This window comes from Hylobates moloch, unplaced genomic scaffold, assembly GCF_009828535.3.
Source record: "Hylobates moloch isolate HMO894 unplaced genomic scaffold, HMol_V3 SCAFFOLD_4, whole genome shotgun sequence".
NCBI lineage: Eukaryota > Metazoa > Chordata > Mammalia > Primates > Hylobatidae > Hylobates > Hylobates moloch.
The window spans coordinates 49,725,820-49,753,651 of NW_026652279.1; the positions used below are offsets into that span (position 1 = coordinate 49,725,820).

Here is a 27,832-nt window from a genome sequence, read left to right on the forward strand (position 1 = left end):
GTGTCTTTGTAGCTAATACCCACCCTCCCCCGACCCTTAGCACCCAGCACTAACCCTTGATTCAATATATTTTCTTTTGATAGTGATTTTTCTTCCTGTCCTGTCCTATTTTCCTGATCACTGACACTTGCTGACACCTCCCATATTACCTGAACTACTTAAATACTTATTTGCAACCTGTTCCTGTTCCTGTTAACTGCTAATTTCTTAATCTCCAGACAGCTGACCTAGAATGCAGATGAGAGTCCCAACCCTACCTGAAGACTTTCTTCATCCTGCCAGTTTCACTCCACACTAAGGATTCAGAATAAGTTAGGAAGAGGTGTTTCTCCCTAGAGGTACAACCAAGTTTAAACAATTCTGATGAAAGTCAAGCATCTGTGAATGAGGAACCAAACTCTACCTAGATTTGTTTTTGTAATTCCTTCAGAATTTATTTACATAAGGTTAGCTTTTTAAATGTACTATTATTTCAAAAATAGATTTCTTTAATATAATTTAAAATTATTATTGACTCAATTGCTTTAGGTTGTTTGAAGAGTCCAATTTAAGTAACATTAAAAAATTAAAACATACTTATAATTTGCTGACCAATATAAGATTTTTGATGTTGCTCTTTTGTAATAGTACTTGCTCTTCTTTTTAAATCCTTTTTAGAAGCAAATAATTTCCTAAATGGTTATCATATAAACTGAAAAACAAAGTAACATCATCAGAATGATATCACCAATACACCAAAGCATCTCATTCCCTTCAAATAGGTCTGTGACTCTGGAATACGTGACCCTGGAATACGCAACAGTTTGTTCCTGTGTGTTGTCAGATGGCAAGCAGTACCACTCCAAACATCAGCAACTGGGTCAGCCACTCAAGCTAATCAAGTAGAAAACAATTGAGAAATGGTTGCTTGTGGTGCTTCACTGTGCTATTTTCAAGGCACTGTGAAAGAGGGCATGAGTCCTTACAAATTCTCCCCAATAACATGGCACGTGAAATGCCTCTGTCTTGATTTATGAAGGCCATTTTGCTCTTCTAACAAAACCATTCTTGGGATTTGCCTTACTTCACACCTTTGCAAGAATGAAGTGGATATTCCCACATCATTCAGGTTCTAAATGCATCTTAACATGCAATATCCAAGTAAGTTAGGTTTGTTTTTCAACCTTTTCCCTGCCCCAGCACCGCTAAGGAACATCGTGTACTCACTTTAATACCAGTGAGGGCCTATAGTGGTAGTGCATACATGTGCTTTCAAAAACTCCCTCTGATGAATCTGATAGATCATGCCAGCCCTCCTCCATCCCCTGAGATCACAGACTTATGCAAAGGTTTTCATGTATTTTGTGAAGAGCAATTCTATGCCCTAGAAATGACCATAAAGTAAAAAGTACAACTCACCTTGTATATAGGTCACAGCCATCCAGACAAAATAAATGTAGATTATAAGAACTGTCAGCCTAATTCGCTCTTCTATCCAGTGGATTCAGTAGCCAAGTCCTCCCTTTTGAATTAGTGGTACACTTGGCCCTCTGAACTGCACTATCATATAGCCAGTTTACTGAAAGCTTTGGGGCCCATTCATAGAGGTATTATTAAGATGCTTTATCCTTAATCTGCGGAAACAGTCTTTTAACAAATCAAAGTATGTTCTATGAACTGAAAAATTTATCTGGCCTGGGAGATGACACCTTTTGCTCTCTCTCCTTTTGCTGTTACATGAAGATTTTCTAAGATTCTGTGCATTATTCTATTAATAGACCCTACCTGCTAATAGTATTTTTATTACTCCTTTGACTTTATAACAGGAAAACAAATAATATCACTCTTTTTTCTGTTGTTTTCACTCATTTGGTGGTACTGTCAATTCTGGCTTCTGTTAATGAAAAGAATATTCTGAAATCAAGTATGAAACCTTCTAAATTAAGATAAAATAAATCAAGAACTAAGATACATTGAGAGTATGCTATAGGTTTACAACTATGTAAGGTATTATAAGAGTCTGAAAGTAAAAGAAAGTCTTATCCACTGGGGTTTTAGAAAAGAACCAAAAGCCAGATGATAATATTTCTGAAAAATTTCACTTTCGCAACAATCATTCAAAAATTTCTTTGCCTCTTTTTTTTTTGCTGACCAGCATTACAACAATTTCTTTGAATCTCATATACATGCTTTCGATTCAATTACCATGATGCTTTATTCTGCCATTTAGTAATGGTTGCTGTCAGTTTTGTTGGTTGGTTGATTGGTTTCTCTGTACACATTACCTTGTGCCATGGCTGAAGATGGTCCACTATGATATGGTTAGATAAAACTGGTTTGTAAAGCAACAATATAGGTACTTATTCTGTCGATAACTGAGTTTTGCTTTATTTGCATTTGCAAAGGAGATATTTTGTGCATTTAGTTTCTTGAAAATGCTGAAGGTCAGGTATGTTTTTTATTGGAATTTCTTATTTTAATAAGTCAAATTTGCTCTAATTTTTATAAGTATCTGAACATGAATAGGGACATAAAATAGGGATCCCTGAATGTCTCCCTTATTTTTTTATTTTACTTTAGAGGCTTGGTTCATAACATTACTTTAGGTTTCTTCCATCTCTGAATCAATAGCCTTTTGTACTTAAGAATGAATATAGTTATTTCCTTGGGAAAACTTTTTATGGAACACATATTAATCTTTCAATAAGTATTAAATGTATGCAATTTGACACTTTCAGTTGAAAAAAGTAAGGGACTAATTTTATTATTAAATGTATGCACTTTGACATTTCTAGTTGAAAAAAATGTAAGGGACTCATTTTATTAATAATTATTGCATCATTTTATTTATTTATTTATTTATTGAGATGGAGTCTCGCTGTGTCACCCAGGCTGGAGTGCAGTGGCTGATCTTGGCTCACTGCAAGCTCCGCCTCCCGGGTTCATGCCATTCTCCTGCCTCAGCCTCCCGAGTAGCTGGGACTACAGGCACCTGCCACCACGCCCGGCTAATTTTTTTTTTTTTTTTTTTTTTTTTTAGTAGAGACAGGGTTTCACCATGTTAGCCAGGATGGTCTTGATCTCCTGACCTTGTGATCTGCCTGCCTCGGCCTCCTAAAGTGCTGGGATTGCAGGTGTGAGCCAGCGCACCCAGCCAATTACTGCATCATTTTAAAGTATCTATTTTTAACGTACATCACAGTAAAAATACAACTGGTACAATTACAAAAGAAAAGGGACATATTTATGAATCCAGGGAACAAAGTTTGACACTCTTGTGTAAACACCAGGAAAGTTTGGTCGTCCACATCCATGTCCCCAGCTAACAATGCCAGTCAAAATCCATTTTCCATCACTTTTTCTTCGACAAGATAAAGGTCCACCCGAATCTCCCTACACACACAAAAAAATGTAAGTATAAAGTAAATTGGTCCCATGATCATCAGTTTCATCTTTATTGTATCTAATGAATTGTGTTCAAGAGTCCTCTAATGACATGTTTTTGCTTGGCTAATCACTGTGTAATTTGGGAAGTGTCAAAAACTAATGTGAAACTTCTATCCTTTTATAATTATTATTCCTATAATCAAACAGCTGCATTCATTAGACGAAACATGATTCTTTAGGCTAAGAATAACATTAGAAGATTCTTACCGGAGAAAACAACTCTCACATAGCCCTAAACAAAGAATAAACCTCAGTAATACTAGTGGTGGTGGTGGTGGTGGTAACAGTAGTAGTAGTAGTAGTAGTAGTAGTAGTAGTGGTAGTAGTAGTAGTAGTAGTAGTAGTAGTAGTAGTAGTAGTAGTAAGGGCTAACATTTATTTAGTGCTAGCTATGTGCTAAGAATTGTTTAAAGACATTTAATCCTCACAACAACCTTATGAGGCGTGTTTATCTTGGAAGGTTGACTTCTATCTCTGGGCCATGCAGCTTCAGTGATTAGCTTATAGCCCCATGGAGAAGAAGAGACCTGTTTAGTTAGCCAGGTCCAGTGAAAAAACCCTAACAACTGCTGGTCCACAGTCATCACCAACAAATCACTCTCACTTGAGAGTCCTTTCTGATATCTCAATTCCTCTAAGCAAAGGCTTAAACAATTCAAAGTATAAACATAATTTCCACAGTATTAGTCCTTTAAATTATAATATCTAGGTTTTATTTTCCTATTTTAGAGGGTAGATAATCTTGCAACTTACTCAGAGGCAACGAACTTGCCCATGTATCCAAATTATGATCTTATACCTGATTAGGAAAATTCCAACTAGTAGGGAAACTGGGCTCTTTATTTTAATTGTCACCACATCAACTCTACTAAGTTTAACAAGTAAACACTCGTGGCTGTGTGGAACAGGGCTGTGTAACTGACTAGCTATGGGAAGGACCCAAAATAGAGTACCCTTAGCATAGAGAGGCAAGGGTTCAAATCCCAGCTCAGACATTTACACTTACTAGCTATATGACCTTGGGCAATTTACTTACCCTCTCTGTGCCCAGTTTCCTCTTCTATAAAATGAGGAAAAAAGAATGATTGGAATAAATTTATGTAAAGAACATAGCATGGTGCTTGCCACAAAATAGGAGCTCAGAAGACAGAAGTCATTATTATAGGATGAGTTTTTGTGGCATCATGGCTAAGCTTGTGGAAAGATGAAAGAACAGCTCCCACTGTCCTACTCACCGTCTAAATCAGGAGTGTCCAATCTTTTGGCTTCCCTAAGCCACATTGGAAGAAGAATAATTGTCTTGGGCCACACATAAAATATATGAACACTAATGATAACTAATGAACTAAAAAAAATTGCAAAAAAAAAAACTCATGATGTTTTCAGAAAGTTTATGAATTTGTGTTGGGCTGCATTCAAAGCTGTCCTGGGCTGCATGTGGCCTGTGGGCGTGGGTTGGACAAGTTTGCTGTAAATCGTCTGTTTACTCTTTGGCAATCATGTAGGTAACTGCATAGATTGGAATCTCAGGCTCCGAGAAATGTCACCCCAAAGGTGACTTCCAACTTTACCACTGCCAGGGGCCTACCCAGCGAACTACAAATGAATACTCTTTGTCACCTCTCCATTCCTCCCCTCTTTCCCCAAGCATATGCTTCAAAGGAATGAGTATATAAAATCCTTCAAATTTTAGAAATTAAATGGCAGCTGCTAAGGAAATAGGAAATAAATTGGTTATAAGAAAATTATGGCAGAATGATGAATGCTGACCTCATCCTCTAAATATTGAAGGAAAATACATGGAGCACATTATAGAAAACTGAGTTCTATAGAATAAATTATTTCAACACCTCTCCAAGATCTTAGGCAATTGGATGATAAATAATATCTGAGCAGCTCAGGTGAATTAAGGGAAATACCTGCCCTGGTTATTTCCTGGTGTTATGTAGATTAAATGAGAAAGCATTTATGGAAAGCACAACATGTTAGGCAAGGGAAAGGTACAATGACTTACTTTGCAGGCATCTCTCTTGCCTGACATTATGCCTGCACAGAGCATCCGAGAAGTGATGATCCCGTAGGTGGAAACACAGAGGGTTTGATCAATGAGCTCTACCTCCGCTTGTTGCAGAACAAGGGAGCCTTTATTATCTGCAAAACACATTGGAAGTAGAAATGATGTTAGTGGTAATGGCTACATGTATTCAGGGCTTCATTTGAAAAGTTAACACACATTATCTCCTTTTACCCTCATAGCAGCAATTCTTTGAGGTAAATTCTACTATTATCCTCATTTTGCTGATGAAGAAATTGAGGGCTAGGAGATTAAAGGGCTTGCCCAGTGACACACCGCTAGCAAGTAACACAAGATTCAGACTCAAGGTCTGACTCAATTACTTGAACAACTGTGCCATATTCCTCACCATTTCCCTCCTGTTTTCAGTAGGATGATAAGTCAGCAACAGTTATTACTAATATCTACTATTCAAGAGAGCTCTTTAAATGCAGCAGCATAACTGATATATGGGAGTCCCTGATGAACTGATATATGGTAATGTAATCAAAGCACTGAGCACAGTAACCTATCAAAGTTACAAGTGTTCACACAGTCAGCTGCCTTCCCTCCTTGGGACCCTGAGACTTCAGTGGACCCAAGCTGGTGGTATTACTACTTCCATCACTAAATGAAAGCACTGAGAAGCTGCCTTTGAGAAGCTGCCCACACTTTAGAGTGTCAAAATGAGGCTACAGGGTAAGGTTCAGGAATTACAGATGCTGTATGTGTCCTAAACCCTTGAAAAGGATGGCAAAAGAAGGTGAGGTGATCGAAAGATCAAGGGAAAATATTAGCACTAGGGTTTGGGAATACATTCACAAAGTATTGGATTCTTCCCCTCACTATATATTCAGAATCCCACATTGAATCCTGGACCATGAAAAACCTTGGCAGGGTAGATGTAGGAACTTCCCTACTATACAGCCTGATCTTTACGCATATTGAAAAGATGTCCTCTCCCGTCAGAGGAATTGCAAAAAGGTATCTCCTCTGGGTGGACCAAATCCGAATCCTGGAGGTATAACCTCCAGGCCTGAATTTCTGGTCTAGAAACTAAGGGCAGTCTGAAGTTCAGCCCCCACTCTCATCCCTTGGCCAATTGCACAGGCGTAGGACATACCCACATAGTCTTCCAGACTGTTGCCTATGAGTTGATGTAGTGGGATGTGCATGTGTGTCCTTCCCTCCTTTATAAATGAATCATTTCTTTGAATGAAAAGGGAGGAATTGCTCCTTCTCTAGTGAATAACATAGCATACCCTTCAGAGTTTGAAAAGGGCCCATGACTATCTAGTCCATCCTGCCTTGCTCATACACAGTCCTCTCCCTCTTTATAAGGTGAGCCCTGCTTCTTTTAAAGCAGGTGGATAGCATCATTAAAAAGGAATAACAGTACCCTCCTTCAATCCAACCTTCCAGAGTTGTCAGGAGGTTCAAAGGAGATCATATACACAGATCCTCTCTGTGAACCCTAAAGCACTACATAAACACCTTATCGTCCTCTGCAGGGGAAGGGCATGACCATTCATTCATACACACACCTGCTTCGTGTCTTTGCCCCCAGCCAGTTACCCAGCACTTCTCCCCACTGCGAACTCTCTGGCCAGCAGGAGGAATGCATATTGGCTGAATGAGCTGTTTCAGGGTCTCAGGCCAGGCAATACTGAGCTGTAGCAAAGCAATATCATAATCAAAAGTCTCACTGTTATAGTACTCATGGACCACAATTCTTCTCACTGGGGAGACAAACTTGGCATTCCCCTGAACATATATCCCAAGGTGTGCAGTCCATGGTGTGGGATCCGACAGCCTGATAGAACAGTAATGAAACATAAAGTTAGCAGCTTAAAGAACCACATGTAGTTTGCAAACAAGCACTCTAAAGAGTTGAGGGCTGAAAAAGAAGGGCCTGACTTCCAGGGTGTTATTATAGTCACTGGCTCTGTCCAGGGACTATGGCAGAAAGGATAACTGTGAGCCTGCCTTGTCTCCCTAAAAAAGTATTAGGAGTGGCGAGTAATAGAAAATTCACTCAACAATGTCCTAAGCAAATTCCTGGACATTTTCTTTCCACTAGTATTTCATGAACCACACACAGGTCAAGAATGTTGGTAACTAGAATTAATTTGTTACATTCTTCCTATTCATGCCGACAATGGCATTTGATGGAGAATCCTACTACCAAATTCAAATGATATGAATACCAAGATAGATTAGAAATCAAAGTGTTATAAGCAGGAATTTAATGAAATTCCTTCTGGCAAACTACTGGAAGCCTTAATGATCACTACATTTACTGCTCAACAATGCCCATTCATAGGGTCACCAACTGCCATTCCCATCAGTCTTTCGAGAATCCCAATCTTGACCTCCATGACCTTGCACAAGTCACAGAAGGACTTGTAATCTCCACGTGAAGCGTCCATCTCCATCAGCATAACAATGGGGTAAAAAGTGGGAGTGAAAAAAATGAGGAAGCCCCAAAATTTTGGTCACTAATCTGCTTAGCTGATGTCTCATGAGTGGCAATGGAAACCCAAAGAAATATTAGGGTTAACACATTATTTGGAGCAGTTTCACAGCATTAGAGACTAATGATCAAACAGATGTGAAGCTATCTTAATAATTAACACAAATCCTGTGATTTCTAGGAGAAACAAAGATCCAAACTGTGTAACTTCATTGAAATACTAAAAAAAAAAAAATGCAGAATGAGAAGTGAATGATTTTTTTATGCTAAGATTCAGTAGATTCCAATAGTAAGTTTAAATTTTAAGCGAGGTTATTTTCTAAGATGTCCTCTTACCCTTAGCTGGAAGAGCATCTATCCCATCATAATCCCATTGGTAAAGACAGACAGAGCCCTTCCAAAGCCAATCCTAATAGGCCTCTCCAGGATCCCCCTCCTATATTAAATGGGGATCTCCATTCTCCAGTCACTCTCCAGTGCCCATTTTTCTCCACATTCTCCACACATTCTCTTAAGTTTGCTCCCTCTGAGTTAAAAGCCCTATCTTGTTTTCTCAGCCTTAGTAAAAGCCTATTCATTCTTGATGTTTCCTTTGTGCTCTTTTTTTATACCAATAATACCTTAAAAAAAATGTTTGTCACACATGTGGGATCCAAAAAATGAAAGCTCAATTGAATTGATTGAATGTCCCCAACAGGGATCTGCTTCCCACAATTTGAGGGCAGATATGTTGTCTGTGGCCACAGAGTGCCACTTGAGAGTAAGGACCGTCATGCCCTACCTGTTTCCATGAAAGCAGTGGGCTGCAGAAAGAAGCCACTCCCTGGAGATGACCGAGGCACCACAGTAGGCAGATCCAACAAAGTGGAGGCTGACCTGCCACGGCCAACCCCCCTCCAGGGTGTCTGTGCCTCCGATGATGCGGTGAAGGGTGGAGGAACTCCTGCTGCAGGCTTTGGTGGAGAAAGGGCATGTGATTTAAAGGTAGACTTGGAAGAAAAACTAGAAGTTAAGCCAGTTTTAGTGCTGGCTGGGAACTGACTCACTGGGTAGCAATTTGAAATCTCCTTATCTAGAGGACAGAGAACATGTAACTCTGTCTGAAACCAACACAAACAAACCACTCCCTCCTTCCTGAAGCATGCCCTGACACAGTCTCTATACCACAATGCAGATGAGAGGAGGAGGGGGACCTGCTGTAACAGCTGAACTGACATAAACAGCTGCCTATGGATTTAGATTGTCAGGTAAAGAGGAATGTAAATGAATTGAGAATTTCTTTGAAGTTGTGCTGATGTGACAAAGTATTTGGGAAAAGATTTATAAGACCTGGACAAATGAAAAACTACTGGGAAAACTAGTTATCAGAGCAATTGTTTGCTGGTGTAAATAGTATTAGTAAAGATGTATAATTTACATGTTGCCATATGGCCAATTAGTGGCCACATGACTGATAGGAGCATGTGGGAAATTAGTTATTGAGTCAAACCTGAAGAAAGAAACAGCACTTGATATTGTTCATAACATAAGGCATTATTAACAAGTCATCCACTGCATTCCAGTTTCTATTTATTTTCTCACAGGGTTTTTTATTTAAGATCTTCTCCCTTGATTAAAATTATTAGAAAGTGAAAGTTCTCATTTTAAAAATTTAATTCATTAATGCTGTTATCAAGAAGACAGAATCCATTCCAGAGTTTTTATTTCTGAGAAACAATTTCAGACGCAGTTTGCCAATAGTTACTATTCTTGTTTTGGCTATGGCAACCTCAATCAAGGGAAATACACCAAGAAGGGAATGAAAATATAAAAAACAGGTAAACTGAAGAGGGAATACAGGAACCCAAAGGAATGAATTTCTACTCACTGCAGCCTTCTTCATCACTTCCATCTGGACAATCCACTGTCCCATCACATTTTGCATTTTGTTTCCTAAAGCAAATATCATTGCCACACTTAAAAGTTCTGTTGTTGCAAGGAATACCTAACAATGGACAAAAGAAGAAACAGCTTTTCTTAGCCAGAAACAAACTTGAGTGAATGAGATTTGAATGAATAACTCCAAACCCCATAAAAAATGGTTTAATCACAGAATTAGTATTTGCTGCTCTGGGATAAATGGCAGAGAGAAGTGAAGCAACCTCACAGTGATCTGTTTCTTCACCTAAGAAAAGCCATTTGAAGGCTAGCAGGCATATTTCTTGAGAATCAATCCTATCACCTCTTCTTTCTCCCACAGCAGGTGAGATGTGAAGAAGTATGACATATCAGTGGCTTTAGGCTGCAGCCTCTTTGCTATTACCTTCTCTTATTCTCCAAGAAAACTTTTGAGCAAAAATCACAGCCATGCTCAGTTATTTTATATCAGTAGGAGGCAAAATGGACAGACTTGTGAATTACAACACATTTGTTCACAACCTTGGAGGTTTGTTTCTGCTAGGGTGAGAGTGGAACGTGTTCCATTCCAGTATTTGGCAAGTTCCTCTACATCAGGTTTTCTGTATCCTACAATTCTAAGCATCATTAAAAGCAAGTAAGCAATAAGAATCTGCCAGTATTACAAAAGAAACTACCATCAGAGTGAGCAGGCAACCTACAGAATGGGAGAAAATTTTTGCAATCTACCCATCTGACAAAGGGCTAATCTCCAGAATCTACAAAGAACTCAAACAAATTTACAAGAAAAAAACAGACAACCCCATCAAAAAGTGGGCAAAGGATATGAACAGACACTTCTCAAAAGAAGACATTTATGCAGCCAACAGACACATGAAAAAATGCTCACCATCACTGGTCATCAGAGAAATGCAAATCAAAATTACAATGAGATACCATCTCACCACAGTTAGAATGGCGATCATTAAAAAGTCTGGAAAAGGCCGGGCGTGGTGGCTCATGCCTGTAATCCCAGCACTTTGGGAGGGTGAGGCGGGTGGATTGCCTGTGGTCAGGAGTTCGAGATCAGTGTGGCCAACATGGTGAAACCCCATCTCTACTAAAAATACAAAAAAATTAGCTGGGCATGGTGGTGTGCACAAGTAATCCCAGCTACTTGGGAGGCTGAGGCAGGGGAATTGCTTGAACCCGGGATGTAGAGGTTGCAGTGAGCCCAGACTGTGCCACTGCACTCCAGCCTGGGCAACAGAGCAAGATTCTGTCTCAAAAAAAAAAAAAAAAATCAGGAAACAACAGATGCTGGAGAGGACGTGGAGAAATAGGGACACTTTTACACTGTTGGCGGGAGTGTAAATTAGTTCAACCATTGTGCAAGATGATATGGTGATTCCTCAGGGATCTAGAACTAGAAATACCGTTTGACCCAGCAATCCCATTACTGGGTATATACCCAAAGGATTATAAATCATGCTACTATAAAGACACATGCACACGTATGTCTATTGTGGCACTAGTCACAATAGCAAAGACTTGGAACCAACCCAAATGTCCATAAATGATAGACTGGATTAAGAAAATGTGGCACATATGCCTGGCTTGGCAGGTCCCACGTCCACAGAGCCTTGCTCACTGCTAGCGCAGCAGTCTGAGATCCAACTGCCAGGCAGCAGCCTGGCTGGGGGAGGGGCGTCCACCATTGCTGAGGCTTGAGTAGGTAAACAAAGCAGCCAGGAAGCTCAAACTGGGTGGAGCCCACTGCAGCTCAGCAAGGCCTACTGCCCCTATAGACTCCACTTCTGTGGGCAGGGCATAGCTGAACAAAAGGCAGCATACAACTTCTGAAGACTTAAACGTTCCTCTCTGACAGCTCTAAAGAGAGCAGTGGTTCTCCTGGCATGGCATTTGAGCTCTAAGAACAGACAGACTGCCTCCTCAAGTGGGTCCCTGACCCCTGTGTAGCCTAACTGGGAGACACCTCCCAGTAGGGGCCAACAGATACCTCATATAGGCGGGTGCCCCTCTGGGACGAAGCTTCCAGAGGAAGGATCAGGCAGCAATATTTGCTGCTCTGCAATATTTGCTGTTCTGCAGCCTCCACTGGTGATACCCAGGCAAACAGGGTCTGGAGTAGACCTCTAGCAAACTCCAACAGACCTGCAGCTGAGGGACCTGACTGTTAGAAGCAAAACAAACAGAAAGGAACAGCATCAACATCAACAAAAGGGACATCTACACCAAAACCCCATCTGTAAGTCACCAACATCAAAGACCAAAGATAGATAAAACTACAAAGATGGGGAGAAACCAGAGCAGAAAAGCTGAAAATTCTAAAAACCAGAGCTCCTCTTCTCCTTCAAAGGAATGCAGCTCCTCACCAGCAATGGAACAAAGCTGGAGGAGAACTACTTTGGCAAGTTGACAGAAGTAGGCTTCAGAAGGTCGGTAATAACAAACTTCGCTGAGCTAAAGGAGCATGTTCAAACCCATCACAAGGAAGCTAAAAACCTTGGAAAAAGATTAGACGAATGGCTAACTGGAATAAACAGTGTAGAGAAGACCTTAAATGACCTGATGGAGCTGAAAACTATGGCACGAGAACTACATGACACATGCACAAGCTTCAGTAGCTGATTCGATCAAGTGGAAGAAAGGGTATCAGTGATTGAAGATTGAATTAATGAAATGAAGTGAGAAAAGAAGTTTAGAGAAAAAGGAATAAAAAGGAATGAACAAAGCCTCCAAGAAATATGGGACTATGTGAAAAGACCAAATCTACGTTTGATTGGTGTACCTGAAAGTGATGGGGAGAATGGAACCAAGTTGGAAAACACTCTTCAGGATATTATCCATGAGAACTTCCCTAACCTAGCAAGGCAGGCCAATATTCAAATTCAGGAAATACACAGAACACCACAAAGATACTCCACAAAAAGAGAAACCCCAAGACACATAATTGTCAGATTTGCCAAGGTTGAAATGAAAGAAAAAATGTTAAGGGCAGCCAGAGACAAAGGTCAGGTTACCCACAAAGGGAAGTCTATCAAATTAACAGCAGATCTCTCAGCAGAAACCCTACAAGCCAGAAAAGAGTGGGGGCCAATATTCAACATTCTTAAAGAAAAAAATTTTCAACCCAGAATTTCATATCCAGCCAAACTAAGCTTCATAAGTGAAGGAGAAATAAATTCCTTTACCGACAAGCAAATGCTGAGAGATTTTGTCACCACTAGACCTGCCTTACAAGAGCTCCTGAAGGAAGAACTAAACATGGAAAGGAACAACTGGTACCAGCCACTGCAAAAACATCTCAAATTGTAAAGACCATTGATGCTATGGAGAAATTGCATCAACTAACAGGCAAAATAACCAGCTAACATCATAATGACAGGATCAAATTCACACATAACAATATTAACCTTAAATGTAAATGGGCTAAATGCCCCAATTAAAAGACACGGACTGGCAAATTGGATAAAGAATGACGAGTTAACAGGTGCAGCACACCAACATGGCACATGTATACATATGTAACAAACCTGCACGTTGTGCACATGTACCCTAGAACTTAAAGTATAATAATAATAAAAAAAAGAGTCAAGACCCATCAGTGTGCTGTATTCAGGAGACTCATCTCATGTGTAGAGACACACATAGGCTCAAAATAAAGGGTTGGAGGAAGATCTACCAAGCAAATGAAAAGCAAAAAAAAAACAGAGGTTGCAATCCTAGTCTCTGATAAAACAGACATTAAACCAACAGAGATCAAAAGAGACAAAGAGGGCCATTACATAATGGTAAAGGAATCAGTTAAACAAGAAGAGCTAACTATCCTAAATATATATGCACCCAATATAGGAGCACCCAGATTCATAAAGCAAGTCTTTAGAGACCTACAAAGAGACTTAGACTCCCACACAATAATAATGGGAGACTTTAACACCCCACTGTCAATATTAGACAGATCAACAAGACAGAAGGTTAACAAAGATATCCAGGACTTGAACTCAGCTCTGCACCAAGCAGACCTAATAGACATCTACAAAACTCTCCACCCCAAATCAACAGAATATATATTCTTATCAGCACCACATCACACTTATGTAAAATTGACCACATAATTGGAAGGAAAGCACTCCTCAGCAAATGTAAAAGAACAGAAATCACAACAAACTGTCTCTCATAGACCACAGTGCAATCGAATCAAAACTCAGGATTAAAAAACGCATTCAAAACCACACAACTTCATGGAAACTGAACAACCTGCTCCTGAATGACTAATGGGTAAATAACAAAATGAAGGCAGAAATAAAGATGTTCTTTGAAACCAATGAGAACAAAGATGCAATGTACCAGAATCTCTGGGACACATTTAAAGCAGTGTGTAGAGGGAAATTTGTTGCACTAAATGCCCACAAGAGAAAGCAGAAAAGATCTAAAATCAACACTGTAACATCACAATTAAAAGAACTAGAGAAGCAAGAGCAAACAAATTCAAAAGCTAGCAGAAGGCAGGAAATAACTAAAATCAGAGCAGAGCTGAAAGAGATAGAGACACAAAAAAACCCTTCAAAAAAAATCAATGAGTCTGAGAGCTGGTTTTCTGAAATGATCGACAAAATTGATAGACCACTAGCAAGATTAATAAAGAAGAAAAGAGAGAAGAATCAAATAGACTCAATAAAAAAATGATAAGGGGGATATCACCACCAATCCCACAGAAATACAAACTGCATCAGAGAATACTATAAACACCTCTATGCAAATAAACTAGAAAATCTAGAAGACATGGGTAAATTCCTGGACACATACACCCTCTCAAGACTAAACCAGGAAGAAGTTGAATCTCTGAATAGACCAATAACAGGCTCTGAAACTGAGGCAACACTTAATAGCCTACCAACCAAAAAAATTCCAGGACCAGACGGATTCACAGCCGAATTCTATCAGAGGCACAAAGAGGAGCTGGTACCATTCCTTCTGAAACTATTCCAATCAATAGAAAAAGAGGGAATCCTCCCTAACTTATTTTATGAGGCCAGCATCATCCTGATACCAAAGCCTGTCAGAGACACAACAAAAAAAGAGAATTTTAGACCAATACCCTTGATGAACATTGATGCAAAAATCCTCAATAAAACACACTGGCAAACCAAATCCAGCAGCACATGAAAAAGCTTATCCACCATGATCAATTTGGCTTCATTTTGGGACACAAGGCTGGTTCAACATACACAAATCAATAAACGTAATCCATCACGTAGACAGAACCAATGACAAAAACCTCATGATTATCTCAATAGATGCAGAAAAGGCCTTTGACAAAATTCAACAGCCCTTCATGCTAAAAACTATCAATGAACTAGGTATTGATGGAACGTATCTCAAACTAATAAGAGCTATTTATGACAAACCCACAGCCAATATCATACTGAATGGGTAAAAATTGGAAGCATTCCCTTTGAAAACCGGCACAAGACAAGGATGTGCTCTCTCACCACTCCTATTCAACATAGTGTTGGAAGTTCTGGCCAGGGCAATCAGGCAGGAGAAAGAAATAAAGGGTATTCAATTAGGAAAAGAGGAAGTCAAATTGTCCCTGTTTGCAGATGACATGATTGTATATTTACAAAACCCCATCGTCTCAGCCCAAAATCTCCTTAAGCTGATAAGCAACTTCAGCAGTCTCAGGATATAAAATCAATGTACAAAAATCACAAGCATCCTTATACACCAATAACAGACAAACAGAGAGCCAAATCATGGGAGAACTCCCATTCACAATTGCTACAAAGAGAATAAAATACCTAGGAATCCAGCTTACAAGGGATGTGAAGGACCTCTTCAAGGAGAACTACAAACCACTGCTCAACGAAGTAAAAGAGGACACAAACAAATGGAAAAACATTCCATGCTCATAGATAGGAAGAATCAATATCGTGAAAATGGCCATACTGCTGAAGGTAATTTATAGATTCAATGCCATCCTCATCAAGCTACCAATGACTTTCTTCACAGAATTGGAAAACACTACTTTAAGTTCATATGGAACCAAAAAAGAGCCCTCATTGCCAAGACAATCCTAAGCCAAAAGCACAAAGCTGGAGGCATCATGCTACCTGATGTCAAATTATACTACAAGGTTACAGTAACCAAAACAGCATGGTGCCGGTACCAAAACAGATATATAGAGCAATGGAACAGAACAGAGACCTCAGAAATAACACCACACGTGTATAACCATCTGATCTTTGACAAACCTGACAAAAACAAGAAATGGGGAAAGGATTCCCTATTTAATAAATGGTGGTGGAAAAACTGGCTAGCCATATGCAGAAAGCTCAAAGTGGATCCCTTCCTACACCTTATACAAAAATTAATTCCAGATGGATTAAAGACTTAAATGTTAGACCTAAAACCATAAAATCCCTAGAAGAAAACCTAGGCAATACCATTCAGGACATAGGCATGGGCAAGGACTTCATGACTAAAACACCAAAAGCAATGGCAACAAAAGCCAAAATAGACAAATGGGATCCAATTAAACTAAAGAGCTTCTGCATGGCAAAAGAAACTACCATCAGAGTGAACAGGCAACCTACAGAATGGGAGAAAACGTTTGCAATCTGCCCATTTCACAAAGGGCAATTCTCCAGAATCTACAAAGAACTCAAACAAATTTACAAGAAAAAAACAAGCAACCCCATCAAAAAGTGGGCAAAGGATATGAACAGACACTTCTCAAAAGAAGACATTTATGCAGCCAACAGACACATGAAAAAATGCTCGTCATCACTGGTCATCAGAGAAATGAAAATCAAAACCACAATGAGATACCATCTCACGCCAGTCAGAATGGTGATCATTAAAAAGTCAGGAAACAACAGGTGCTGGAGAGAATGTAGAGAAATAGGAATGCTTTTACACTGTTGGTGGGAGTGTAAACTAGTTCAACCATTGTGGAAGACAGTGTGGCAATTCCTCAAGGATCTAGAACTACAAATACCATTTGACCCAGCAATCCCATTACTGGGTATATACCCAAAGGATTATAAATCATGCCACTATAAAGACACATACACACGTATGTTTACTGCAGCACTATTCACAATAGCAAAGACTTGGAACCAACCCAAATATCCATCAATGATAGACTGGATTAAGAAAATGTGGCACATATACACCATAGAATACGATGCAGCCATAAAAAAGGATGAGTTCATGTCCTTTGCAGGGACATGGATGAAGCTGGAAACCATCACTCTCAGCAAACTATCACAAGGAGAGAAAACCAAACACTGCATGTTCTCACTCATAGGTGGGAATTGAACAATGAGAACACTTGGACACAGGGTGGGGCACATCACACACCAGGGCCTGTCAGGGGGTGAGGGCCTTGGGGAGGGATAGCATTAGGAGAAATACCTAATGTAAATGACGAGTTGATGGGTACAGCAAACCAACACGGCACAAGTATACCTATGTAACAAACCTGCATGTTGTGCACATGTACCCTAGAATTAAAGTATAATAATTTTAAAAAAAGAAAAAACAGTGTTTTTTACACTAAAATAAAAATTTTTTTAATTGAAAAAAAAAAAAAGAGAATCTGCCAGTATTCACACATGAACACACACACACACACACACACACTCACACACATACACACATTCCACCCCATTTAGAGTGACCAACTGTCCCTATTTGTCCCCATGGGACTAAAGGGGTTCCCAAGACAAGGGGCTTTCAGTGCTAAAACTGGAAAAGTTCCAGAGAAACTGGGACAAGTTGATTGCCCTAACCCCTAACCCATCAGAGGTATTTTTGTCCTGATTTAGAAGAGTTTCATAGGAGGAACAGCAGGGCACAGAGGACTCTCCCTCACTTTGAGTGCAGTTTTGCTCATCCCGGCCATTCTCACAGTCCCTGAAGCCATCACAGATGAGAGGGCCATGCTGCCTGAAGGAGCTGGTATTGCAGCCAGGTTGAGGGCTCACTAGAATAAAAAATAAAAACAGAAAGTTCATGAGCCTGAGATACCAGCTGGGTTCTCTGATGATCAGCAGTGCCAGTCTCAAGGTACAAATCATTAGGATGACCTATAAAACAAAAAGTGTATTTTCCTCAAAACTGACGCTTCCATGAGGAAAAGTAGGTGTTTAAACTTTGGTGTAATTTCTAGCACTTGTTTTGTCAGATCTGATTTTTGCTTTTGTATAAACGTGTTAAACTCTGGTGGCTTGTTTATTTAGTTACAATTAAATGCATCATAGTAATTTATTTTAAGGGAGATAAAAATCATAAGCTGTGATTTAAATCAAACTCATCTACCTTCTGAAGCAAAATAGGAGTGTCCTGAGATTGGAGGTTTTGTCTTCTTGATCTCCGTACCTCAAGCCCCTGAACAAATAGTGGTTGTTTACTCAAGGTTTGTTGAATGAATTAATGAATGTGAGATCTTAAAGGATAACAGACTTTGGGTTTATGTGGCCCTGTGGTCTCTTTGGAATTATTTTGTCTGATGAGATCAATTTCTGGAATTAGGAAATATTCATGTATATCTATCATGTTTTTCCTCTTTGGAATACTTTCATGAATTGCCTTTAGACCAGCAACAAGTACAAGCAAGCAAATTTAGGAGGTATGATTCCTTAGACATTTCCGGTTTTGTGAATAGTTATCAGTTTTGCTATCTGCACCTGTTTTTTCAGAGCTATCTCTTGTGAGGGCAGGTAGGAGGATATTGCTGCCCTAAAATTGTTCATTAGGTCCCTGAGTATACCTAGTGGACACTTAGAAAATAGCTCCAAAAAATGGCACAATGAGGAATAACGATTACCAAAAAATAGCCCTTATTATAAATTAACAATAATCATTTTTGTTTGGAGAATCAGCACAAAAAATAATAATGTAAAAAAACCTGTCATTATATAATGATCAGTATTTATTTTCTTAAGAAATAGAACACTATAGATTTAAATAATCAATGAACCATAAGCTAAGACAAATTTTGTGTTTTGTTTTGTCAATTAAAAAATAATGTATAAACTAGGCACGGTGGCTCGTGCCTGTAATCCCAGCACTTTGGGAAGCCAAGGTGGGAGGACTGCTTCAGGTCAGGAGTTTTAGACTGGCTTGGGCAACACAGTGAGACCCCATCTGTATGAAAAGTAAAAAAAAGTTAGTGGCATCGGTGGTGTGCGCCTGTATTCCCAGCTACTCAGGAGGCTGAGTGGGAAGGATCCCTTGAGCCTAGGAGTTCGAGGCTGCAGTGAGCTATGATCACACCACTGCTCTCCAGCCTGGATGGCAGAGCAATACCTTGTCTCTAAAAAAATAAATAAATAAAGTATATAGTCACAAGTTATTTTTCATTAATATAATTTTTCACAGTTAGATACAGCATATTAACTATATTTTTCCAAGAATATAAAAAAGATTAAATAGCATCATCATTGTAACTGGATTTGATTTAAACACTCTGGACCTTCAGGAGAAAATGCTGCCAATGGTGTCACATAGTCCAGTGAATTGTCCTTCCCATATTGCTCCCTGAAACTAGAGATGGATTCAGGAATGAGGTACAAATAGTCATGAAAAATTAAGACAGAGATTCTCCACCCAAAATAAGAATATCCAGTTACCCCACACCTTAGTCATCACCAATGTGATGTCAGTACAAATTGTACAGGTTAGAAAAATAACAACAGAACTTTTTCTTTCATGGGGCTGGCTGCAGTGGCTCATGCCTGTAATCTCAACACTTTGGGAGGCCGAGGCGGTCAGAATGCTTGAGGCCAGGAGTTTGACACCAGCCTGGGCAGCAAAGTGAGACATTGTCTCTAATAAAAATCTTTTAAAAATTAGTGAGACATGGTGGTGCACACCTGTGTTGCTGCTCTCCCCTCTTTTCCTTTTGCCACTGCCATGACTAGCCCACTGGCTCAATAAGGAAAAGAGCCATAAAAAATCGAGCTGATTCCAATCTTGGAAGAACCAAGCTCAGGAGGACCCAATGCTTGAAGCAGAGCCACCCATATGAGCCCAGCCTAGATTAGTCAGATCCCAGAAAATCCACAGATGAAGAATAAATGATTGTTTAAGCCACTGGGTTTTGGGGTAGTTGATTATGCAGTAATAGATAATAACTACAAAGACTAAGGATATATACCAGCAGCAATCATGGTCCTGAGAAGTTACTTATTCCATAAGAAAGTCATATTAAAAAGTTTGAATACCCACCGCAAAACAGTTCATCACTTTCATCAAAGCAGTCATTTACTCCATCACAACGCTGGGCCTGAGGGACACATAAACCGGAGGAGCATCTAAAAGATCCAATAGGGCAGGCTACGGACAACAAAAAGTAGAAAATCTTGGATAAATCCCTGAAATCACTAGACCACATTAGCAAAGAAATTTAAAGTGTGAAGTGGTTAGGGAGTTGGCAGGGTAGCAGTAATAATTATATAGTGTCTCCATCAAATGAAGGCTGCCAGTCATTGAAAGACAAAAAAGCAGAACATAGAAGAGCAAAGAAGAAAGCAGTGTCCACTTGGAGCTCTCGGTGAGTACTGCATTCAGGTCATATGCACAAGCAAATTTCTACCATCTCCATAGTCTAGTCTCAGCTGGATGACTTTGTCATATACCTGAAGAGTGTGACAGTTGGGACATACCTAAGGGAGCCTAGCATTCCTAATGTGGAGTCTTTAGACAGCCGTAGAGAATATTAAATTGACTTCTGGTGTCCCTGAATCTTCTGTGATCAGATGAGTTATTCTGTATGTCTTAAATTACATTTTCAAGTGAGCTGTGCTCCAAAACATATTAGTAACCACTGCTCTTATCACGTTGGACCTAGAGAGATTACTTACTGGCCTCGAATCCAGACTCCTGCCCCCTACCTCCCTGTCCATTTGTCTTTCCTCTTCAACCAGGCTTCTGATTAATGGTCCATTCCCTGATTCAAGATTCATTCCTAATCTTGAATCATTCATCCAGAGTTCATAGGTAAACATTAGAGAAATAATGAATCCTTCTTCCCCTTGTGCAAAAGAATGGGGGAAAGTGTATAGTCGAGTCAAACACTATTTCAATGGCACATGATGGAATGGATGAGATGCTGGAAAATAGTTATGGTTTGAAGAAACAATTAAAAATAAGACAGCTTGCTTTATCTACCTGTGACTCTGCTGGAAACTAATACTCTGATATTCAGGATGTAATATTCTGAATCTAGAAGAAGGTCTATTAGAGATTGGCAAAGAAGGACATGGTCTAAAGAAATGTTCTCTCAAGTCATATCCCTGTGGACTCCTCAGTGGGCAATCTTTACTTTTTCCCTCTTAAGATGGGTCAAAGATTTCCTGAGCATGTCATTACCCACTCTCTGTAGTTCTAATGACTTCCCTCACACATTGCCTTCTCTGATGAGCACTTCCTGGCCACTCTTCCAGTAGTTTTCAGTATGAATTTCAAACTCAACATTCTGAGGGCTGATATTTGAACTCCCTCCACCAAACAGCTCTTCCTGTGCAAACACAGGCCAAAGTGAGTAACAAGTGTTGGCTTTGGATCCACTACATGTTGGTGTAAACATCATATTTACAGAGAATGATGGCTAGCAAGAACTACAAACCAATACATGTTTTGTCTTTAAGGAATAATGTGAGAAATTATTTTTCAACTATAAATCAGTAATATTAAAAAGTTTTATTATTTCTTTAATAATTCAAAGTATAGTAGTAATAAATATGTAATCTTATATATTTGTTATATTTATTTGTATTTTATATTTATTATTTATTATAAAAATAAGTATGTAAAAGGAAATAGCAGAAATAAAGCAGTATTCGTTTCTTAAATTCTCATGGTTTAGAATTATAAAATGTTATCTTCTACGTAAGTATTAAGTTTTCCTAAGGAGGTGATCTCAGGCTTACGTTGACTGATGTTGTAACTGCCATATTCTACCAAAAGTGGCTTGTCTGAAAGCCTTGAACTGCACTGGAGCTGAATGTGAACCAGAGGGCTGGGCACTCGAAAAATTGTCTGATGATCCATGTAGGAGCCACAGTACCTGAGGAGACAAGAGTCGGGGAGAACACACAGTTTGAGGTTCTGTTGACTGAATTCCTATTCATGGTGAATTCTCTAATACTTTGGTCATTTGGTTTTCACAAACAGAGATGGGTATGGCAGAGCCAATGGTAGTTATTCATTCTAGGCCATGTGACTGTGATCAAGTAACTTCTGCCCTCTTTATTTTCTCCTCTGCTTAATGGAACAATAATAGTACCATTGACCTGTTGCTTTCCTCACCATCACTTATGATCCAAAGAAATATGGATTTAATTCTCCTAGTTTTCTCTCCTTTTACAATGTGAAAACCTGTGTAACATAAGAATTGCCTGCTTTTGTCAACAAGCCTCTCTGCCAAGCAAAGTGGAGTTCATTCATTCAGGTTGAAAATATGCAAAGAATTCCAGCAAGACTAAAAGCAAAAGACAACATTATTTCAATCTAAATTGAAATCTGACATGCACATAAGGGCTTGTCCTTGGCAAAATTTCAAAGAATTAATGTCTGTCTCCAATATTTCCCTACCTTGATTTTTTTTTTTACCTCTCATCACCTAATGCCCCCCAGTATCCTTTTGAGAAAATATCCCTCCTGTTAATAATTCTCACTACATTAGCACTGTGGTTAGTGGAGCATACAATATTATTATATTGCAGGCCCATAAGTTAGTCCACCACCCTGTGTAGATGAGGCTCTTCCCACAGAGAAACCCGCAAGATCTTGATGGGAGACAGCAGACACAAGGCTTAGGGGTAATTGTTGTGGGAAGTCAGGGACCCCAAACGGAGGGACCGGCTGAAGCCATGGCAGAAGAATGTGGATTGTGAAGATTTCATGGACATTTATTAGTTCCCCAGATTAATACTTTTATAATTTCTTATGCCTGTCTTTACTGCAATCTCTAAACATAAATTGTGAAGATTTCATGGACACTTATCACTTCCCCAATCAATACCCTTGTGATTTCCTATGCCTGTCTTTACTTTAATCTCTTAATCCCATCATTTTAGTAAGCTGAGGAGGATGTCTGTCACCTCAGGACCCTGTGATGATTGCGTTAACTGCACAAATTGTTTGTAGAGCACGTATGTTTGAACAATATGAAATCTGGGCACCTTGGAAAAAGAACAGGATAACAGCAATGTTCAGGGAACAAGAGAGATAACCTTAAACTCTGACCGCTGGTGAGCTGGGTGGAACAGAGCCATATTTCTCTTCTTTCAAAAGCAAATGGGAGAAATATCACTGAATTCTTTTTCTCAGCAAGGAACATCCCTGAGAAAGAGAATGCGCCTCTAAGGGTGGGCCTCTAAAATGGCCCCCTTGGGTGTGGCCATCTTCTATGGTTGAGACTGTAGGGATGAAATAAGCCCCAGTCTCCCATAGCACTCCCAGGCTTATCAGGATGAGGAAATTCCCGCCTAATAAATTTTTGGTCAGACCGGTTGTCTGCTCTCAAATCCTGTCTCCTGATAAGATGTTATCAATGACAATGCGTGCTAACTTCATTAGCAATTTTAATTTCGCCCTTGTCCTGTGGTCCTGTGATCTCGCCCTGTCTCCATTTGCCTTGTGATATTCTATTACCTTGTGAAGCACGTGATCTCTGTGACCCACACCCTATTCATACACTCCCTCCCCTTTTGAAAATCACTAATAAAAACTTGCTGGTTTTGCGGCTTGTGGGGCATCACAGAGTCTACCGACACGTGATGTCTCCCCCAGACGCCCAGCTTTAAAATTTCTCTCTTTTGTACTCTGTCCCTTTATTTCTCAACCCAGCCAATGCTTAGGGAAAATAGAAAAGAACAGACGTGACTATCGGGGGCAGGTTCCCCGATAGGTAATGACCTCCACTGGAACCTGTGATGCCAATTACTCTAGGCCCCTAAAGCACTTGGGAAACAGGCATCTTCCATGGATCAGACGCTGGCATTCAGGAGCACAGATAACCTATGATTTTAAGGATTAAAGGAGGAAAGCATTCACGTGTTTTTCAGGAAGAGTCTTTCGCAGTTGGCTGAAGCACAAGAACTGATAACCTGTTAGACCAACTCCTGAGGTATGAGGAAGAGATGGCAAGTGCAGATGTCCTTCTGGCTAACTGGGAGCCAGGGTCTGAGAGGCACCTGAAAGCCAAGCCATGCCAAACTTTTGCAGTCAGAGTTGGCCATCTTGAGATCAGAATCTTGTGCTCTTAAAAACATGCTGATTATGTTATCTGAATCTCATAGTGATTTTCTTTGTGCTCACCATTAACATTTAGTAGAGTTTCCTTGCAAAGATGAGCCTTGCTAGGCATGTTAAGGGGAATCAAGAGGAAAGAGATCATACGCTTGGGTTGGAGTTTAAAGGGGGAGAGTATGCAATGGGGAATAATGGTGGCTTATGAAATGAAAGTTTTAAAACTGAGAAACAGGAGAAAGCCAGCAAGAGTCAGTTCATATAGACAGACACATGACAAGTGAGGAAACTAAGACATAAAGACGTGAAATAACTTGCTGAAGTTCAAATAGCAAGTAAGTAAAACCAAGATTTGGATGCCAATTGGCCTGATGCTAAACTCTAGCACACCAAAGCAGTTCTGTCCTGCTAAATCTTTGTAAAAAGGCTATCCATTTCTTAGGGGTTCATATACCGCAGTCCAGCTGCCCTGAGCATTCACACCTCACCCCCAGGCTGTCTAGAGGAGATCATTAGGCTTCTTCCAGTCAGGATTACTTTTTCCTCCTTCCCCATTATAGGCTCAATTTCCTTAGGCTAACTGCTCAGCAAGGTATCTAGTTAGCACAATTAGAGCTTTTCCTTTTTAGAGGAAAAGTACTTGATAATGTGAAGCGCTGGCATTTTAAATCCTTAGGGTAAGGAAGCATCAAATGAATCTGATAGGATTTCAGCCAGCCCACAAGCCTAGTGAAGAACTGGCCCTTTAGGAAAGGATGGGGCTGAGAGAGCTTTCCTGGTATTGCTTGGGAGCAGATCCTGCTCCTACTTAGGCAGCAGTAAACACATCCCCGGTCATTGTTGTGATTTAGGGATAAAATAGCCCCTCATTTTCAAAGTGCAGCTCTGTCATAGGCTTACACCTTCACAAAAGATTTGTAAAGATTTGTTTTCTGGATCTCTATTTTAATTAAATACCAAAATGCAGTATCTTTAAAGCCTTGGGGGCACGTTCTATAATATTTATCCAACAAGTGTCATTTCAAAAACAATCTTATTATTCATATTAATAATAGCTAGTATTTTTTGCTTTGTGGTATACATGATTTCGTAAATGCAAACCAAAAAACAAACAAGAAAAAACTTATTAAGAATCATTACCTCATTTCACCAACCAAAACTCAAAGAAGTTAAATAATTTTCCCTAGTTAAAGTAGCTACTAAATGATAGAGCTGGAACTTGAACCCAGGTCTTCTGACTCCCACAAAATAGAGCCTCGATTCAATTACACTCCCCAAAATAATACAGTCTGCATTTTAATAATGAATCCAAGAATGTCCTTAAATTTGATAAAGCCTATTCCAATGAAGACAGGACCAGTTATTTTGCAAGTAGTCTGTCTAAAGGAATTGAAAGAAGTTTGTTCTGAAAAAGCACTTAGAAAGGAAAGGTTTCACTCATAGAATAACAATGAGCAAAGAAGTAGCAGGCAAATCCTTTAACTTAATAGAATTCTCTGAAAGTGAACTAAGAAGCTATTCTGTGGTCAAGACAGGGCATCCTGTATTTTTGAAAACCTATTGAGGGGCTGGGTGTGGTGGCTCATGCCTGTAACCCTGGAACTTTGGGAGGCTGAAGAAGGTGGATCACTTGAGGTCAGGAGTTTGACACCAGCCTGGCCAACATGGCAAAACCCCATCTCTACTAAAACGACAAAAATTAGCCAGGTATGGTGGTGTGTGCCTGTAGTCCCAGCTACTTGGGAGGCTGAGGCAGGAGAATCGCTTGAACCCAGGAGGCAGAGGTTGCAGTGAGCCAAGATCGCACAACAGCACTCCAGCCTGGGTGACAGAGCAAAACTCTGTCTCAAAAAAATAAAGATTAAAAAAAAATTTTTAAAAAAGTATTTAATTCGGTGCCTATTTAATCTGTCAACAACAACAATTAAGGGACAAATTAAGAGTGAGAGTGAGCACCTAGTACATTGGTTCTAGAGCCAAGTAGATTGGTTCTACCCCTAAGCCCCTAGATTTCTGATTAGCTTCAACCCATTTCCCAGTCTCAGGATCCAGCCATGCCAACTGAGACTTTCCAACCACACAGAATTGGTCAATGGTCTCTAACATTTTTTTCCAGCAGAATCCCAATTTATTATTTTCCCCCATGGATCCAGGATTTGAAAAACTCATCTGCCAAATACTCCTGTGAAGTGTGGAGTATACATTTCTATAGCCCAGCAGCAGGGAGCAGTGGTGGGGCAGGAGCCCTAAGACATGGGTTTGAATCCTGCCTCCATCACTCATGAGCTGCATGGCCTTGAGCAAGTTACGTAACTCCTATATCCCTCAGTTTCCCTAACTGTAAATGGTAAAGCGCAAACTCTTTCAGGACAAGGAACACACAGCTATGAACTTTTCATCAGATGCCTCACATATGAAAATCACTTACATGTGCTCATTAATTTCCCACCATCCATGCTCACAGCCTTTCATACTCTTCTTGGTTATTGAATAGTTATAGAATTTCAGTGCTATGCCAAGAGTTGATAGAGAAGTCTGTGAAAATAAACATTAAGTCAGAAAAAAAATGCTTCAATCAAAGGATATATTTACTTATTCCCTTGGTTTGTTGTTTTAAGGCCATTCTACTCCTTGTGCCCTGTGGCCCTTAGTGGGGTAAACCAGTTCTCCTGAACAAAGCGGGATAAGGAGGAGAGAGTTCTGAAGAAGGAAGCAGGCAGCCATGTATTCAGGGAGCAGCTGCTGGGTCCCAAGTGGAGCGGGGTGACTTGAGACTTATCAGCATCTCTGGGTTTCAGTTTCTCCCTGTTAGTGTGAACTTAACTTTAATAACACCCACTTGTTAATGAGTGTAAACACCTTCCTCTTTTGATATACATATGACACAGCTGATTTAAAGCATCATTCAGATTCTTTAGAGAAAGGAGAAATGAATCAGCCTCCTCTTCATATTAAATTCAGTATTTCCGAAGGCTGTTAGTGAGTCACCCCTAGATCTTCTCGGAAGACGTCAAAAGAGAAAGCTGCCTACGTGTATAAGCAAACACGTGTGTGTGTGTGCACATGCACCACACCACTCCATACACACACACACACACACACACACACACACTATGCAACTGACTTTTTTGTTGCATTTTGTGGTATACATCTGTATTATGTCTGATATAACAAAGTTTTCGTTTTGATTTTCACTTTGACCCAGGAATTATTTAAGGAATTTTTACATGTAAGAGAGTCAAATTTGGGTTCACCCATTTTTAAGCTTTCTAATTCTTAGTTGAATAAGAGTATCATTTCACTGGGCGCGGTGGCTCACGCCTGTGATCCCAGCACTTTGGGAGGCCGAGGCGGGCAGATCACGAGGTCAGGAGATCGAGACCATCCTGGTTAACACGGTGAAACTCCGTCTCTACTAAAAATACAAAAAATTAGCCAGGCATGGTGGTGGGCGCCTGTAGTCCCAGCTACTCGGGAGGCTGAGACAGAAGAATGGTGTGAACCCGGGAGGCAGAGTTTGCAGTGAGCCGAGATCACGCCGCTACACTCCAGCCTGGGTGACAGAGTGAGACTCCGTCTCCAAAAAAAAAAAGAATATCATTTATAGTGCCTTAAATTTTTTAAATTTTGTGGTCAAATTTATGAATGCTTCATGGTCACTTTAAAACAGGAGTAGTCTGCATATATATGATATGAAACTCATCTGTGTGATATTCAAT

General features: G+C 39.9%; 1 protein-coding gene across 3 annotated transcripts in view; it reads right to left on the reverse strand.

Moving 5' to 3' along the window:
* Positions 1 to 3,017: 3,017 nt before the first annotated feature.
* The window catches only part of TMPRSS7 (transmembrane serine protease 7), a 41,656-nt gene continuing 16,841 nt past the window's right edge, over positions 3,018 to 27,832 (reverse strand). For 2 of the 3 annotated variants that reach the window (XM_058438149.1, XM_058438148.1), the window contains exons 7-15: positions 26,542 to 26,648; positions 21,791 to 21,927; positions 20,088 to 20,195; positions 17,731 to 17,841; positions 9,820 to 9,936; positions 8,734 to 8,905; positions 7,024 to 7,292; positions 5,441 to 5,577; positions 3,085 to 3,372 (exon numbers count right to left, since the gene is read on the reverse strand). In XM_058438149.1, the coding sequence (XP_058294132.1) occupies positions 3,202 to 3,372; positions 5,441 to 5,577; positions 7,024 to 7,292; positions 8,734 to 8,905; positions 9,820 to 9,936; positions 17,731 to 17,841; positions 20,088 to 20,195; positions 21,791 to 21,927; positions 26,542 to 26,648 (1,329 nt within the window). In that variant the 3' untranslated portion in view covers positions 3,085 to 3,201. Of the gene's footprint in view, positions 3,373 to 5,440; positions 5,578 to 7,023; positions 7,293 to 8,733; positions 8,906 to 9,819; positions 9,937 to 17,730; positions 17,842 to 20,087; positions 20,196 to 21,790; positions 21,928 to 26,541; positions 26,649 to 27,832 lie in introns of all 3 variants that reach the window. The other variant, XM_058438147.1, reaches the window with a different exon arrangement.